The sequence below is a fragment of the Rana temporaria genome, chromosome 1 (assembly GCF_905171775.1).
Source record: "Rana temporaria chromosome 1, aRanTem1.1, whole genome shotgun sequence".
Classification (NCBI taxonomy): Eukaryota; Metazoa; Chordata; class Amphibia; order Anura; family Ranidae; genus Rana; species Rana temporaria.
This window is the reverse complement of record NC_053489.1, coordinates 25,467,042-25,480,783: the sequence shown is the minus strand read 5'-3', so window position 1 is coordinate 25,480,783 and position 13,742 is coordinate 25,467,042. Positions and strand designations below refer to the sequence as shown.

General features: G+C 47.4%; 1 protein-coding gene across 2 annotated transcripts in view; it reads left to right on the top strand.

The window, feature by feature from the left end:
* Nucleotides 1-13,742, top strand: part of PIGO (phosphatidylinositol glycan anchor biosynthesis class O) — a 56,767-nt gene that overhangs the window by 31,639 nt on the left and 11,386 nt on the right. For both annotated transcript variants that reach the window (XM_040336029.1, XM_040336030.1), the window contains exon 7: nt 8,893-10,471. In XM_040336029.1, the coding sequence (XP_040191963.1) occupies nt 8,893-10,471 (1,579 nt within the window). The remainder of the gene's footprint in view (nt 1-8,892; nt 10,472-13,742) is intronic.

Genomic DNA, 13,742 nt, shown 5'->3' with positions numbered 1-13,742 from the left:
CAATGGAGGCATCCGAAGATGCACTCACATCCACCATATAAAACTTTGAAAAAGCGTGGACCGACGACCAGGTCGCAGCCTTACACACCAGTAACACAGAGGCTTGGTGTCGGAAGCCCAAGAGGCCCCGATCGCCCTGGTCGAATGCGCCGTGACCCGAAAGGGAGGCGCCCGCCCCTTCAGGGCGTAGGCCTGAAGCACAATCCGTCGGATCCACCTGGAAATGGTGGCCGACGAAACTGCCAGGCCCTTACTGGGACCGGACACAGACACGAACAGCGAGTCCGACATCCGGAACGGAGCTGTCGCCGACAAGTAAACTCGAAGGGCCCGAACCACATCCAAAGAATGTAAAGTGGCCTCCTTCGGGTTCTTCGGCTGAGGACACAAGGATGGAAGAACAATGTCCACATCCAAGTGAAAAGCCGAAACGACCTTAGGGAGAAAAAACGGCTGCGGCCGCAGCACCACCTCGTCCTTACGGATGACCAAGCAGGGAGCCTTGCAAGACAAGGCCACCAGAACAGACAGACACCCGTCTGATCGAGGTAATTGCTACCAGAAATAAAATCACCTTTTGTGACAATAAAACAAAAAACCTCCCGAATGTCCTCAAAGGGAGCATCCCGAAGCACTGAAAGGACTAAATTCAAGTCCCATGGGGGTAATGGAGGGCGCACCGGAGGGGCCACCTGCCAGACCCCCTGACCCAACGCACGCACCCAGGAGTGCTATGCCAAGGGTCGCTGCAAGTAAAAAACAGCCAGAGCAGAAATCTGGCTCCTAACCGTACGTAAGGCGAGAGCCTGAACCACTCCCTGCTGCAAAGACAGCAGAATCCTGTACACAACGCATGTACGAGAGTGCCAGTTCATCTCCCCACACACAGAGAAGTAGGCCTTCCATGTATGAGGAAAAAACCTACGTGAGGTAGACCTCCGTGCAGGCAGCACGGTAGAGACCACCGAGCCCAATAGGCCTCGGTCCTTAAGCCCCTGGCTCTCAACAGCCACGCCGCTAAGGCCGGTGGCTGTGAAACAGGGTGGAAGATTGGACCCTGTAACAGAAAATCAATTCCCAGGGGAAGACGCTAGGGGGCGTCTGCCAGCAGACGCACCTGGTCCGCGTACCAGAAGCGACGCGGCCAATCTGGACCGATAGAATCCCTACAGCTTCTACTCTGCGCAGCAGGCGAGGAAGAAGCTTCCGAGGAGGGAAGGTGTAAAGTAGGCGACAGCGACCCCAAGGAGCCACCAACGCGCCTGACGCGTCCGCCCACGGGTCCTTAAACCTGGCCACGAACCGTGGCACCTACCGATATAGAGACGGGACGCTAGAAGGTCCACGTCCGGAGTGCCCCACTTTCGGCACAGACCCCGAAACACCTGCGGGTGGAGAGACCACTCTCCTTGGCCCAGTGCAGTGCGACTTAGGTAGTCGGCTAGCCAATTCCGTATTCCCGGAATGTACCCGGCCGATAGAGCCGGAACGGACCCTTCGGCCCACCGAAAGGATGCGCGCGACTCCCGTCGCTGCAACAGAACTCCGTGTGCCTCCCTGATGATCAACCTACGCCACGGACGTGGTGTTATCGGACAGGATCCTGACCGGTCGGCCCTGTAGGTCCAGGGATCACCTGGTAAGGCAAAGCTTGATTGCTCGGAGCTCCAGAACGTTGATCAGTAGGCAGGACTCCACCTGAGTCCAGTGCCCCTGGGCTGACTGGGTGCCCCAAGCGCCCCTCCCCAACCGGAGAGGCTGGCATCCGTCGTGACCACTGTCCAGTGGCCTGCAGAAAAATGACTTTCCGGCCCGAAGCACCGGAAACGCCAGCCACCATACCAGGGGAGACATGATCAGATGACTCAACTGAATCTGGTAATCCAGAGATGACGGAAGCTAGTCCCATCGTGACAGCAGTTCCCTCCGTAGTACCCTGGCGTTGAATTGGGCATACGGAACCGCCTCGAAAGAGGCTACCAACTGACCCAGAACCTTCCTGCAGAATCGCAGAGATGACCGCTTCTGGGTCGGCAACTGCTGCACAGCAGATAGCAGAGTCTGAAGTTTTTCCGCTAGGAGAAAAACACTCCCGCCCCGGAGGAATCCAGGACCAGTCTCAGGTATCCCTGAGACGGAATCAACCCTGATTTCAGGACAATCCAGAAACCAGCCGAACACTCGGAGAGCCTGACACGTGATAGACACGGCTCCACCAATGCAGAGCTCGAAGAAGCTCGTAGGAGAATGTCGTCCAGACATCCCATGATAACAAACCCCCGCTGTCACAGCCGGGCCAGTATCGGTACGAGCACCTTGGCGAAAACCCGCCGAATGGGAAGGACACCATTGAAAATGGCCCCCCCCGACCGCAAAGCACAGAATCTCTGGTGGTTTGAGGATATGCAGGTACACGTTCATGACATCCAAGGATGCCAGAAAAACCTGACAAAAACAAAACGAGGGACTTGAGGCCCAGGGTCGACCGGGCCCCATCCTCCATGGGGACACAAACAGAATGGAGTAAAACCCCGAGACCGTTCCAACGAGGGAACTGGCACAATCACTCCCCTGACCAGAAGATCCTGGACAGCCCCTGACGGAGTCAACCGGCGAACCGGAGGAGGCCAGAAGGTCAATGAAGGCTGTGTCCGTCTATGAACTCAGAGAAATGGATTTTACGGTGAGTACAAAAATCCTTTTTTTTCAAAAGCCGCGCTCCTCTTTCTGCTGTTCCGTGATAGGCCGAACACTCCGCTTCCCAGGAGACACTGTGTTTAGGGTTTCCGCCTATCACGGATGCCCTCTCGTCCTCGGACGAGAGGGCATCCGTGATAGGCAGAACATTAAACACAGTGTCTCCTGGGAAGCGGAGTGTTCAGCCTATCACGGAACAGCAAAAAGAGGGGCGCGGCTTTTGAAAAATGGACGGACGCGGTCTGCATGTCATGGTCCCGGATAAGGTAAGCATTAGGTTACCGGCGTATAATACGACCCCCGACTTTGAATAAAAATTTCAGGGGTTAGAAAGTCATCTTATACGCCGGAAAATACGGTACCTCCTTTCTGATGTCCTACTAAAATATTGGTCAAAATGGTCCACTCCGCTTTTCCACTGACTATCTTATGTCCTCCTCGATCATAGCCTCATCCTGTGCATGACTCTACGACTACTACTGCTTATCCTACCTCACTTTCCCCTACCCTTAAAATATCTAATCCCTCTTTCCATCTACTCTGATCATTTACCAACCATCAAGTAACTCCAAAATAACAAAGTATAGTGCAATACAATAATAGTCCTTATAAAATAATCCAGTGGTGAGTGCTCCTATGTGGAAGCAAAAGGGAACCTCCTTAGGTGCATAAAATGAACAAGACGGTGCAGCTGTGATTTGCAGTCCCTCCCACCACAGATATTCAAGCCTCTCACCTCATATACTCGACCTGAAACAGGTCACACAGCTTTTGACCCACACCTGGGGTAACGATCTCATACGGTCCAGCCGACGGTCTCCCCAAACATATGGAGAAAAGAAGAGGACAATCTAGTGCTCTCCGTTTAACAGGTTTATTTTGTATTAAAAGTAAGGTAATCTACTTACAAGAAAATAAAATGAATAACTAAAGCGCTGATACTAATAAATAAATGGATAATCAAATGATAAAAGCTGCAATAATGTGAATGTGTATCTCACACTAAAAAACGGAATAAAAAGGAGTGTAATTGCGCTAAAATCACCCCATATAGTCATAAAAACACCAGTGGTGTGAATGTGTGAAGTGTTGCTAATAATACCTGTAACGGTCAGGGGTTAACACCGTTTATGATATTCCATTCCACCAAACCAAGACAGCTTCCGACACTTCCACAATCCAGCAGACACGATCCATTGGATCCCCCCCCCCCCCCCCAGAATAACGAGACACAAGCTCTGTTCTCTGGTTCTAAAACAAGTGACACTTTAATGGTAAACTTCAGGCTTTTTATACAGTTAGCAACTAAAAAGCATGCTGCAGTAATCACAGGGACAATGACACACTCCACCCACAACATCACACAAAGGGGTGCTAACGAGTCCCGCTCAATCCACATCTTAGACAGACTTTCTGACTCTGCGATAAGCTATTCCCACCTGCTACATAATCCACGTTCCTTTAGTAAACATGAGTCAGACGTCTGACCTTTAGAGGGTTCCAAGTCACATCACATATTATCATCAATAGTATTTTCACACAAAACAGTGCTAATTAGCATCACATAATTAAAAGGTTCTTGAGAGGCAGACTTAATTAGCACAATAGACAACAGAATGCAATCACAGCAAGCTTTTATCATTACAGCCAGGTAGACTTAATTAGCACCTCAACAGTCTGTGTCCCCACATGAATGAATATTGACCTGTTGGGGTCAGAATAAACCATTTGTAATATTTCAAGATATCCTGCAATACATGAATTATCATTACTGTCCCATCTCATGTAATCCGAGATATAATTTCTCAGTCATCCTATGCCCCTATTGGACATAGGATGACCCTAGACACAAGAGTCATCGATGAAGCTGGCACAGGAGTACCCCGCATCCTTCAAAAGTCTCTGGGTATCACGGGCCATTCCGTTACAATACCGTACTACGTGTATATTCAGCAAACCATAAAAGTATATCAAAGACAACTAAATAGTGCAATCAGTGTGTCTAATAAAAAGACACTAAAAAGAAACCCCCAATGGTAGCAACAAATAAATATAAATAAGTTACATGTGCAAAATTGGAACTTTATCCGAAATTTTGCACATGTAACTTATTTATATCAACTTTTTGTCTTTTTATTAGACACACTGATTTCACTATTTTAGTTGTTTTTGATATACTTTTATGGTTTGTTTGACTATACACGTAGTACGGTATTATTAGCAACACTTCACACATTCACACCACTGGTGTTTTTATGAATATATGGGTTGATTTTAGCGCAATTACACTCCTTTTTATTCAGCTACTTACAAGCAAAGCACTCGAACCGAGTGCAGGCGAACAAGCGTGTTTACAACAGTGATACGTTTCTAACCAGGAATATGGCCACGGGTGACGTCAGACGTGACTCCTCTCCCTGTACGCGTTACGTCAATAGGACTTCTTCATTCAACGCCACGCTGAAGAAGTCCTGCCTACGAGTGCTTTGCTTGTAAGTAGATACATAGTAACTTTAATTTAATTCATAGACTGATGAGAAAGTAATACAGAAACCGGCAGAGAAGGTGCAAGAGGTAAGTCTCACCGCAACATTCATGATAAGTCGTAGGTAGAGAGTCACACTACATTTTAGTGGAATACTCGGTACTATGGTATTCAATACTTGTCTCTGGAATCTATTTTAGAAGCAGGAATTCAAAAAGCTAACAATGCTTATTGCTTACTAATTATTAAACTAATAATTAAAGCAGACTTTTAGGCCTTGTGTGCATACTTAAAGTGGTTGTAAACTCTTACATATACCCGGCGAGGTGACTGGTCTTAGGTGATACACAGAGATAAAATAAGTACCTCCTACATAGGTTGTACCTGTTTATCTGCAGTATTCTCTTTTCTACATCTGTACTGAATGTATAAGCTTGTCTGAGAGTTCAGAAAAAAGAGGGCGGAGAGCTGAAGTTACACACTGCAGAGCTAAGTGAGGAGAGCACTGATGAGAGCTGATTGTAAGGATGGAATCCCCCCCCAGTTGGTGGACCATATCATTTTCCTTCAGACTAAATTTAATATACACTGATTTAAAGCGGAGTTCCGGCCACAATTTTACTTTTTAAATATAAATACCCCTGTAATACACAAGCTTAATGTATTCTAGTAAAGTTGGCCTGTAAACTAAGGTCCGTTTTGTTAGGTTGTTACAGCATTTAGACACTTTATAAAATAGAAATTGACTGTGGCCATCTTAAGTGTGGGCATCATGAAGCCAGACTGTATGACTTCCTGGATTTTAGCCTTGCAGATCTCGAACATGCTCAGTGCTGCACAAGCAGTGTCAGATCAGGTTTCAGCACCTGTGCTGTCCAAGTCACATGATTCTTTGAGACTGGGGAGTGCACAGACTCCTGGAAAGTTACACCCACTACATTCCCAGGAGTCTGTGCGGTGTAGGTTAGGAAGCATTAAGCACCTAGGTGCAGGAAGTGGGAAGATTAACTATTCTGCCTAGCAACAACACTTTGAAGGCATCTAAAAAAAAAAACTTTTTTTTTAAACTACTGATGTAATGTTATATTTATGGGTGGAACTCCACTTTAAGTTATTTTCACCAAAGAGATCTAACAGAATATGTTTTGGGCTAAATTTATGAAGAAATATTATTTATTTGCAGAATTTTATAACAAAAATTAAGAAAAAGCCCCCCCCCCCCCCCACAATTTTTTGTATTTTGTCATTTATTTAGCAAAAAAGTAAAACCCAGTGAAGATTGACCGCTTCCGACCCAGCCGCCGCAGTTGCACTGCGGCAGAATGGCACTGCTGGGCGAACCGTAGTAGCTGTACATCGGCTCTTTAAGATGCTTGAGCAGGCGCACACGCCCTCAGCGTGTCCCCGGAGCCGATGTGCATGCCTGGCCGGGGGAAATGACCAGACAGAGAACTGGGATCTGTGTGTATAAATACACAAATCCCGTTTCTCTCAGGGGAGAGGAGACAGATCATGTGTGTATACTAAGTATGAACACAGATCGGTCTCCTCCCCTAGTCAGTCCCATCCCCCTACAGTTAGAACACTCCCAGGGAACACAACTAACCCCCTGATCGCCCCCTACTGTTAACCCCTTCTAGTGACATTTATATAGTAATCAGTGGCTATTTTTAGCTCTGATCACTGTAAAAATGTCACTGGTCCCAAAAAAGTGTCCAATGTGTCTGCCGCAATCGATATAAATTGCTGATCACCGCCATTACTAGTAAAAACAATTACCATAAATCTATCCCCTATTTTGTAGACGCTAAAACTTTTGCTGCAAACCAATCAATATACGCTTATTTTTTATTTATTTTTACCAAAAATATGTAGAAGAATACATATCGGCCTAAACTGATGAAAATATTTGTTGTTTAAAAAAAAAAATGGGATATTATAGCAAAAAGTACAAAATATGTTTTTCTCAAAATTGTCGGTCTTTTTTTGTTTATAGAGCAAAAAATATGAAAACAGCAGAGGTGATCAAATACCACCAAAAGAAAGCTCTATTTGTGGGGAAAAAAGGAAATTTTGTTTGGGTACAACATCACACGACCGCGCAATTGTCAGTTAAATCGACGCAGTGCCGTATCGCAAAAAATGGTCTGGTCACCAAGGGGGTAAAAGTCTTCCGGGGCTGAAGTGGTTAAAGTGGTTGTAAACCCTCGGAAACAAAAAAACCCTGCAAGACAAAGGCATAATGAGCTAGTACGCATAGCATACTAGCTCATTTTGAATTACATATCTGAGATCAAAGCACCCCCAGCGGTCCTCGCCCCCCCCCCCTCCGGCGGCGACATCTTTCCCGGGGATTACTTCTGGGTATCGCAGCTCCGGCTCTGTGATTGGCCAGAGCCGCGATGACATCACTCCCGCACATGCACGCGGAAGCCTGCGGTAATGGCACACGGACTGAAGCAGCACCACATAGGTGCCATTGCTTCAGTTTGCCCAAGTGCGCATGGGCCGATGACATCGGCACATGCTGGGGACAGGGGATATCTCCTAAACCGTACAGGTTTAGGAGATACCCTGGGTAGCTAAAGGTAAACCTTACAACCACTTTAAATGGCCTGGGCAGGAAGGAGGTGAAATTGCCTGGTATTGAAGTGGTTATGTCAGGGTTTGACAAATTTGCTTGGAATCTAGGAGCCAGCTAAAAAAGTTAGGAGCCAGAAAACGCGCCCCGTCCCGCCGAGCTCGCGCGCAGAAGCGAACGCATACGTGAGCAGCACCCGCATATGTAAACGGTATTTAAACCACATATGTGACGTATCGCCGCGATTGGTAGAGCGAGAGCAATAATTCTAGCCCTAGACCTTCTCTGTAACTCAAAACATGCAACCTGTAGAATTTTTTAAGCGTCGCCTATGGAGATTTTAAAGGGTAAACGTTTTTTTGCCATTCCACGAGCGGACGCAATTTTGAGGCGTGACATGTTGGGTATCAATTTACTCGGCGTAACATTATCTTTCACAATATAAAAAAATTGGGCTAACTTTACGGTTGTCTTATTTTTTTAATTAAAAAAAGTGTATTTTTTTAAAAAACAATTGCGCTTGTAAGACCGCTGCACAAATACGGTGTGACAGAAAGTATTGCAACGACCGCCATTTTATTCTCTAGGGTGTTAGAATAAAAAATATATATAATGTTTGGGGGCTCCAATTAGAGGGAAGGAGATGGCAGTGAAAACACTAGGGAGGCTCCATTAGAATTGCTGGATTGCTGGTTTACTTGTCATGCCAACGGCCACCACAAGATGGCGCCAGATCACAGAAGGAAGCTTAGGCCTGCAGAAGGACGCAAAGCCGCGGCCTCAATTACCGGCCGGCACGGGCACACGGAGACACAGGATGAGGGTATCCTGTGTCTCCGTGCACCTCCCCCGCCACGCGATCGCGTCGGGCCGGCCGGTAATTGAGGCAGCGGCTTTGCAGGCCTAAGCTTCCTGGGCGCAAGGTTTATAATTCTAGTTGCAATTGCGACCGGGCGCCCGGATTTTGTCGAGCCCTGGGTTAAGCGATGCTATGTTACAAATGTAAGAGTCACAGTGGGTTTTATACGGTGTTTTCCTTTTTTTCTGTGTTATCATTGTACCTGCTTTAGTTTGCAGCTAAGTTTTTGTGCCGAGGACTCACAAGTACTATGTTTTCTCTCTCTCACAGGTAGCCCGTTATCTCTCCTCCTACTCCCAGGCTGCAGGGGACCTTTCTGCTGATAAGTTGAGGCTCCTCCATGATCTTTCCTCCTCCTCCATGGCAGAATACAAGCAGCTGATGTCACAGTGGGACCAGAATGCGTTGTCGGAGGCAGAGATGAAAGAGCGACTGACCCAGCTGGTACAGAAAATGCAGCTCTACCTCAGCCAGGCCCGCCATGTGTGTATGGAGTCCTGGGCCCGCTTCCACCCGCTTCGCATGATCTTCGGAAGCCTCATCCTCCTCATGTCGTGCGTCGTCTCTTACATAGTCGCCGAAGCTGGATTGTCTATGAAGGTGTCTTATAGGAGTCTGCTGGGGTATCCGGTGTTTATCTCACTGTTGCTGACTGTTGTACTCGGCCTGGGCACATGGATGTCCTTCGTAGATATGGATTTAGTATCTCTTTGTGCTTTAGGTACTATCATCTCTCAGCTCAGTTTCCTTTACATTTTCAGGTTGAAGAGGTATGCACAAAAGAGATGGTGGTCCCGGCCTACCTCTCTCTTAGCGTCGGGGTCCTGCATTGTGCTCTTTTTCCGCTGCTGTACACTGTTTTCGGACAGTTTTGTAGTGGCGGAGGGAAAGGCAGCTCAGTTTTTTCTTGCGTCATTGCTCTTGGTGACAGTGGCCAAGCTACACTGGGATGGCAGGCTGACCCTCCCAACTTTCACCCCGCTAGGAAGTGAATCTCTGAAGCCCTCACTTACACCTGGCTATAAGAAGGATGGATCCCGGCTGTTATTGTTACTTGCAGCCTTGGGGCTGTGCATTCGCCTCTCTAACTTCTTTCACAACTGCCGGGAAGAGACGCCAGAATGTCATCCGTCTGCTTTTCTGACTCCGCTGTTCAGTGTGCAGGATCCGGAAATAAAGAACTTCTCGTATATCTGTTGCGTCTTGTGCCTGGGGGTCATTATCTACCTCATCAGAAAGTGGCTGCAGCACTACGGAAACTTGAACAGCACCTCCCCACTGGTGCTGTATGTCCGATGGGGGTTCCCACTTATAGCGCTAGGGATTTCCTGCTTCTGGGCCCTTAGCTCTGGCACAGAGGACACCTTTGCCAGGCTGCGGGAGCTCACACACCTAGCCCTGGTGGCCTTCCCTAGGGCCATATATGTCTTCGCCGGAATGGGCATTTTGCTCACCCTGTGGAAACCAATGACAGTTTATATGAAGCAGAGCAAGGACTCCAGTGCGGACAACACAGTGACCACTATTAGTGGTGCACCGGGTTCTCAGGCAGAGCTCCAGCATGTTATTCCACAGATCTACAGGAAAATGCAACGCACGCTAAAGAACCGGCTCCAGCATAGCAGAGAGGGAGAGGAAGGAAAGAAAGGAGCAGCACTGGAAGCCTACGGACTAGGCAGCGTATACTCTGCCGCAATGGTCATTACTCTGTCTCTGCTCACCTTTGTGCTTATAATGCTGCACAGTGAACGAATGACCCCTGCCTTCCTCCTCCTATTACTAGAGGCACTGGTCATTCTCCAGATCCATGGACATGTCTCCAACCTGTACTGGGCACCTGATGACAGCGGTGAGTTAAAGTGGAACTTCAGTCAGAAAATTAAAGTGATTGTAAAGTCTAGTTTTTTTTTTTCCCCCTATAAAAATAACAAACATGTTATACTTACCTGCTCTGTTGTAGTGGATTTGCACAGAGCAGCCCAGATCCTCCTCTTCTCAGGTTCCTCTTCTGTGATCCTGGCCTCTCCATCCTGTTCGGTGCCCCCACAGCAAGCAGCTTGCTATGGGGGGCACCTGAGCCGAATCACAGCTCCGTCTGTCCATTCAGACACGGAGCCCCCACCTTGGCCCCACCCCTTTTCTCCCCTGATTGGCTAGCTGACTTTGACAGCAACGGGAGCCAATGGCGCCACTGCTGTGTCTCGGGCAATCAGGAAGGAGAATCTCAGGCAGCTGAGACACTCGTGGACATAGCTGGACAAAGAGGGACCTCAGGTAAGTGTTGGGGGAGGGCTGCTGCACATACAAGGCTTTTGATCTTAATGCATTAAGATAAAAAAAAACCTTCTGCCTTTACAACCCCTTTAAAGTTGTTGTACACCCTGTACATCCACTTTTACCTACAGGTATGCCTAGATTAGGCTTACCCTGTAGGTGCTAGAAATATCTCCTAAACCTCCACGGTTTAGAAGATATTTACAATAGAGGCTTGCGCCGATGTCTACAGCGCATGTGCCGTAGACCAGTGTTTCCCAACTCCAGTCCTCAAGGCACACCAACAGGTCATGTTTTCAGGCTTTCCATCATTTTGCACAGGTGATTTGATCAGTTTCACTGCCTTAGTAATTACCACAGCCGTTTCATCTGAGGGAAATCCTGAAAACATGACCTGTTGGTGTGCCTTGAGGACTGGAGTTGGGAAACACTGCCGTAGACAACGGCGCAGACGCACTTTACAAACGGCGATCGTGCCGTTTCTAAAGGAGGTCATGCCATGACTCGCGGCTCCCGCACGCATACCCGGAAGTAGCTCATTATACCGTTGTCCTGCAGGCATTAGGTTTTTTTATTTTAATTTTTTTTTAAGTGGGTTTACAGCCACTTTAAGTTTTGTTAGATCACTTCAGGCTGGCCCCTTTTGCAGGTATAGCTATGTAACACAGTAAAAATAGGTGTCTATACTGTTTAAAATCCAGTAATACTCTCTCACCCTGCTCTGCACATGCTCAGTTGCTCTCCATTTTTTAGGCCATTCACAAGCTGCAGCAGTTTCCAATGCATTTCTTCTGGGGCAATTGTGGCCATTTTTATAACTGGAAAACAAAACAAAAGTTCTATCCAGACCCACAAAGTCGGTGGCATCAACTTTCTCAACAAGATAATCCCACATCCTTCTAATTTTTTTAACCTAATGCAGAAAGGTTTTCCACATGTTAACTCTTTTTTTGCCCCGTTCTCACTGTGTTGCGTGACTGGCGTTTTTCTTCACTTGAACAAGGCCGGTCACCGTTTTCTATGTGCCTTGTTCACATTGTAACACTTCCTTCAGGTCTGTTGCAGTGTGTTGTGGAATGGTGGAGACATGCTGCATTTTTCAACAACGTACTGGTGCTTCCCCCAAAGTCACCATCCATTTATGCATCCGACCCTAGTGTGCAGGTAAAAATGGATTGTTTTAGCGTGCGGCCAGTGTGAGTGGGCCATTTGTAAAGCAGCGTTGCAGACATTGGGCTGCTTTTACAAAGGAGCTGCACATCCGTGAAGCACGTTTCTGCTTGTTTTCCACTCTAAAAGCAAAGGGTGTCCAATTGAATTGAATAAACCAAAAAAAAACAAAAAAAACAAGCCAGGAGGAGAGCCAGGTCACATGACCTGTCAAAGTCCTGTGCCGGTGTATTGTCACATTCTGCTGCCTATCGTAGAATGCTGCGGAAGTTACGTGGCGCCCAACTGCGCATGCACAATGCGCTCCAACGGCAAATGCGATGCGTTCCACAGGATTTACGACACTACCCTTCAGTGAACCCATCACACTTTGTCACGGAAGTGACGTATTACCATAGACAGAGCAGGGGGGAGAGAGAGAGACACATTCAGAGCGAGAGAGAAATAGAGATATAGAGATACTGAGATACATTCAGCGCGAGAGAGGGATACAGATATAGAGATACTGAGAGAGAAGCGGGGCTCAGGGAGGGGATTACCTCCCCTATGTGCATTACTTCCCTTATATAAAATATATGTACACCATCTTTCTCTCGCTCTGAATGTATCTCAGTATCTCTATTTCTCTCTCTCCCCCGCTCCGTGTATGGTAAACTGAAGGGTAGTGTCGTAAATCCTGTGGATCGCATTTGCCGTTGGAGCGCATGCGCAGTTGGGCACCACGTGACTTCCGCAGCATTCTGCGATAGGGAGCAGAATATCACAACACACCGGCCTCACTTCCAATGCCGGAGTTTTATCTGCAGCATTAAAGCGGAGGTTCACCCAAATAACATTTATATCAGACCAACTTCTTTATACTTCTAACATGTACAGTCCGCAATTTTTAGGCTGTACATACCTTCTAATCTATTTTTGCAATCCGGCTTCCGGGTACTTCTCCTCGCGGGAGTAGGCGTTTCTATGCTGAGGAGGCATGTCATCTGGGAGGTCGCCCAGATGATTGACGTCTTATCAGAAAAAGTTCCCCCCGGCGGATACGGCCCCGCCCCCCGTATTGCGTAGGTGCGTCACTAGTCACGGAGTTTCCGAAAGAAGCCGAACATGAAGAAGCTCTATACGGCGCCTGCGCAGTCAGCTCTACGCGGCTCCTAGTCGGTGCGCAGGCGCCGTATAGAGCCGACTCGCAGCTCTGCATGTTCGGCTTCTTTCGGAAACACCGTGACTCGTGATGCGCCTACGCAATACAGGGGGCGGGGCCTTATCCGCCGGGGGGGAACTTTTTCTGAAAAGACGTCAATCCTCTGGGCGACCTCCCAGATGACATGCCTCCTCAGCATAGAAATGCCTACTCGGAACCCAGATTGCAAATATAGATTAGAAGGTATATACAGCCTAAAAAAAATAAAAAGATTGTGGACTGTACATGTTAGAAGTATAAATAAGTTGGTCTGATATAAATGTTATTTGGGTGAACCTCCGCTTTAAGGCTGCAGGTTACATACTACGGCCTGCATTTTATGAATGGGCTCCAAAATGCAGGCTGCAATATACAGTATGTATACCAGATGATGATATACCTTATACATAGGCCTCCTATTAAAGGACAATAACATATGGTAAAAGGCTAAAGTTGACTGACCTTCAGACGATTAGAGTGGTATAAATACTATTGT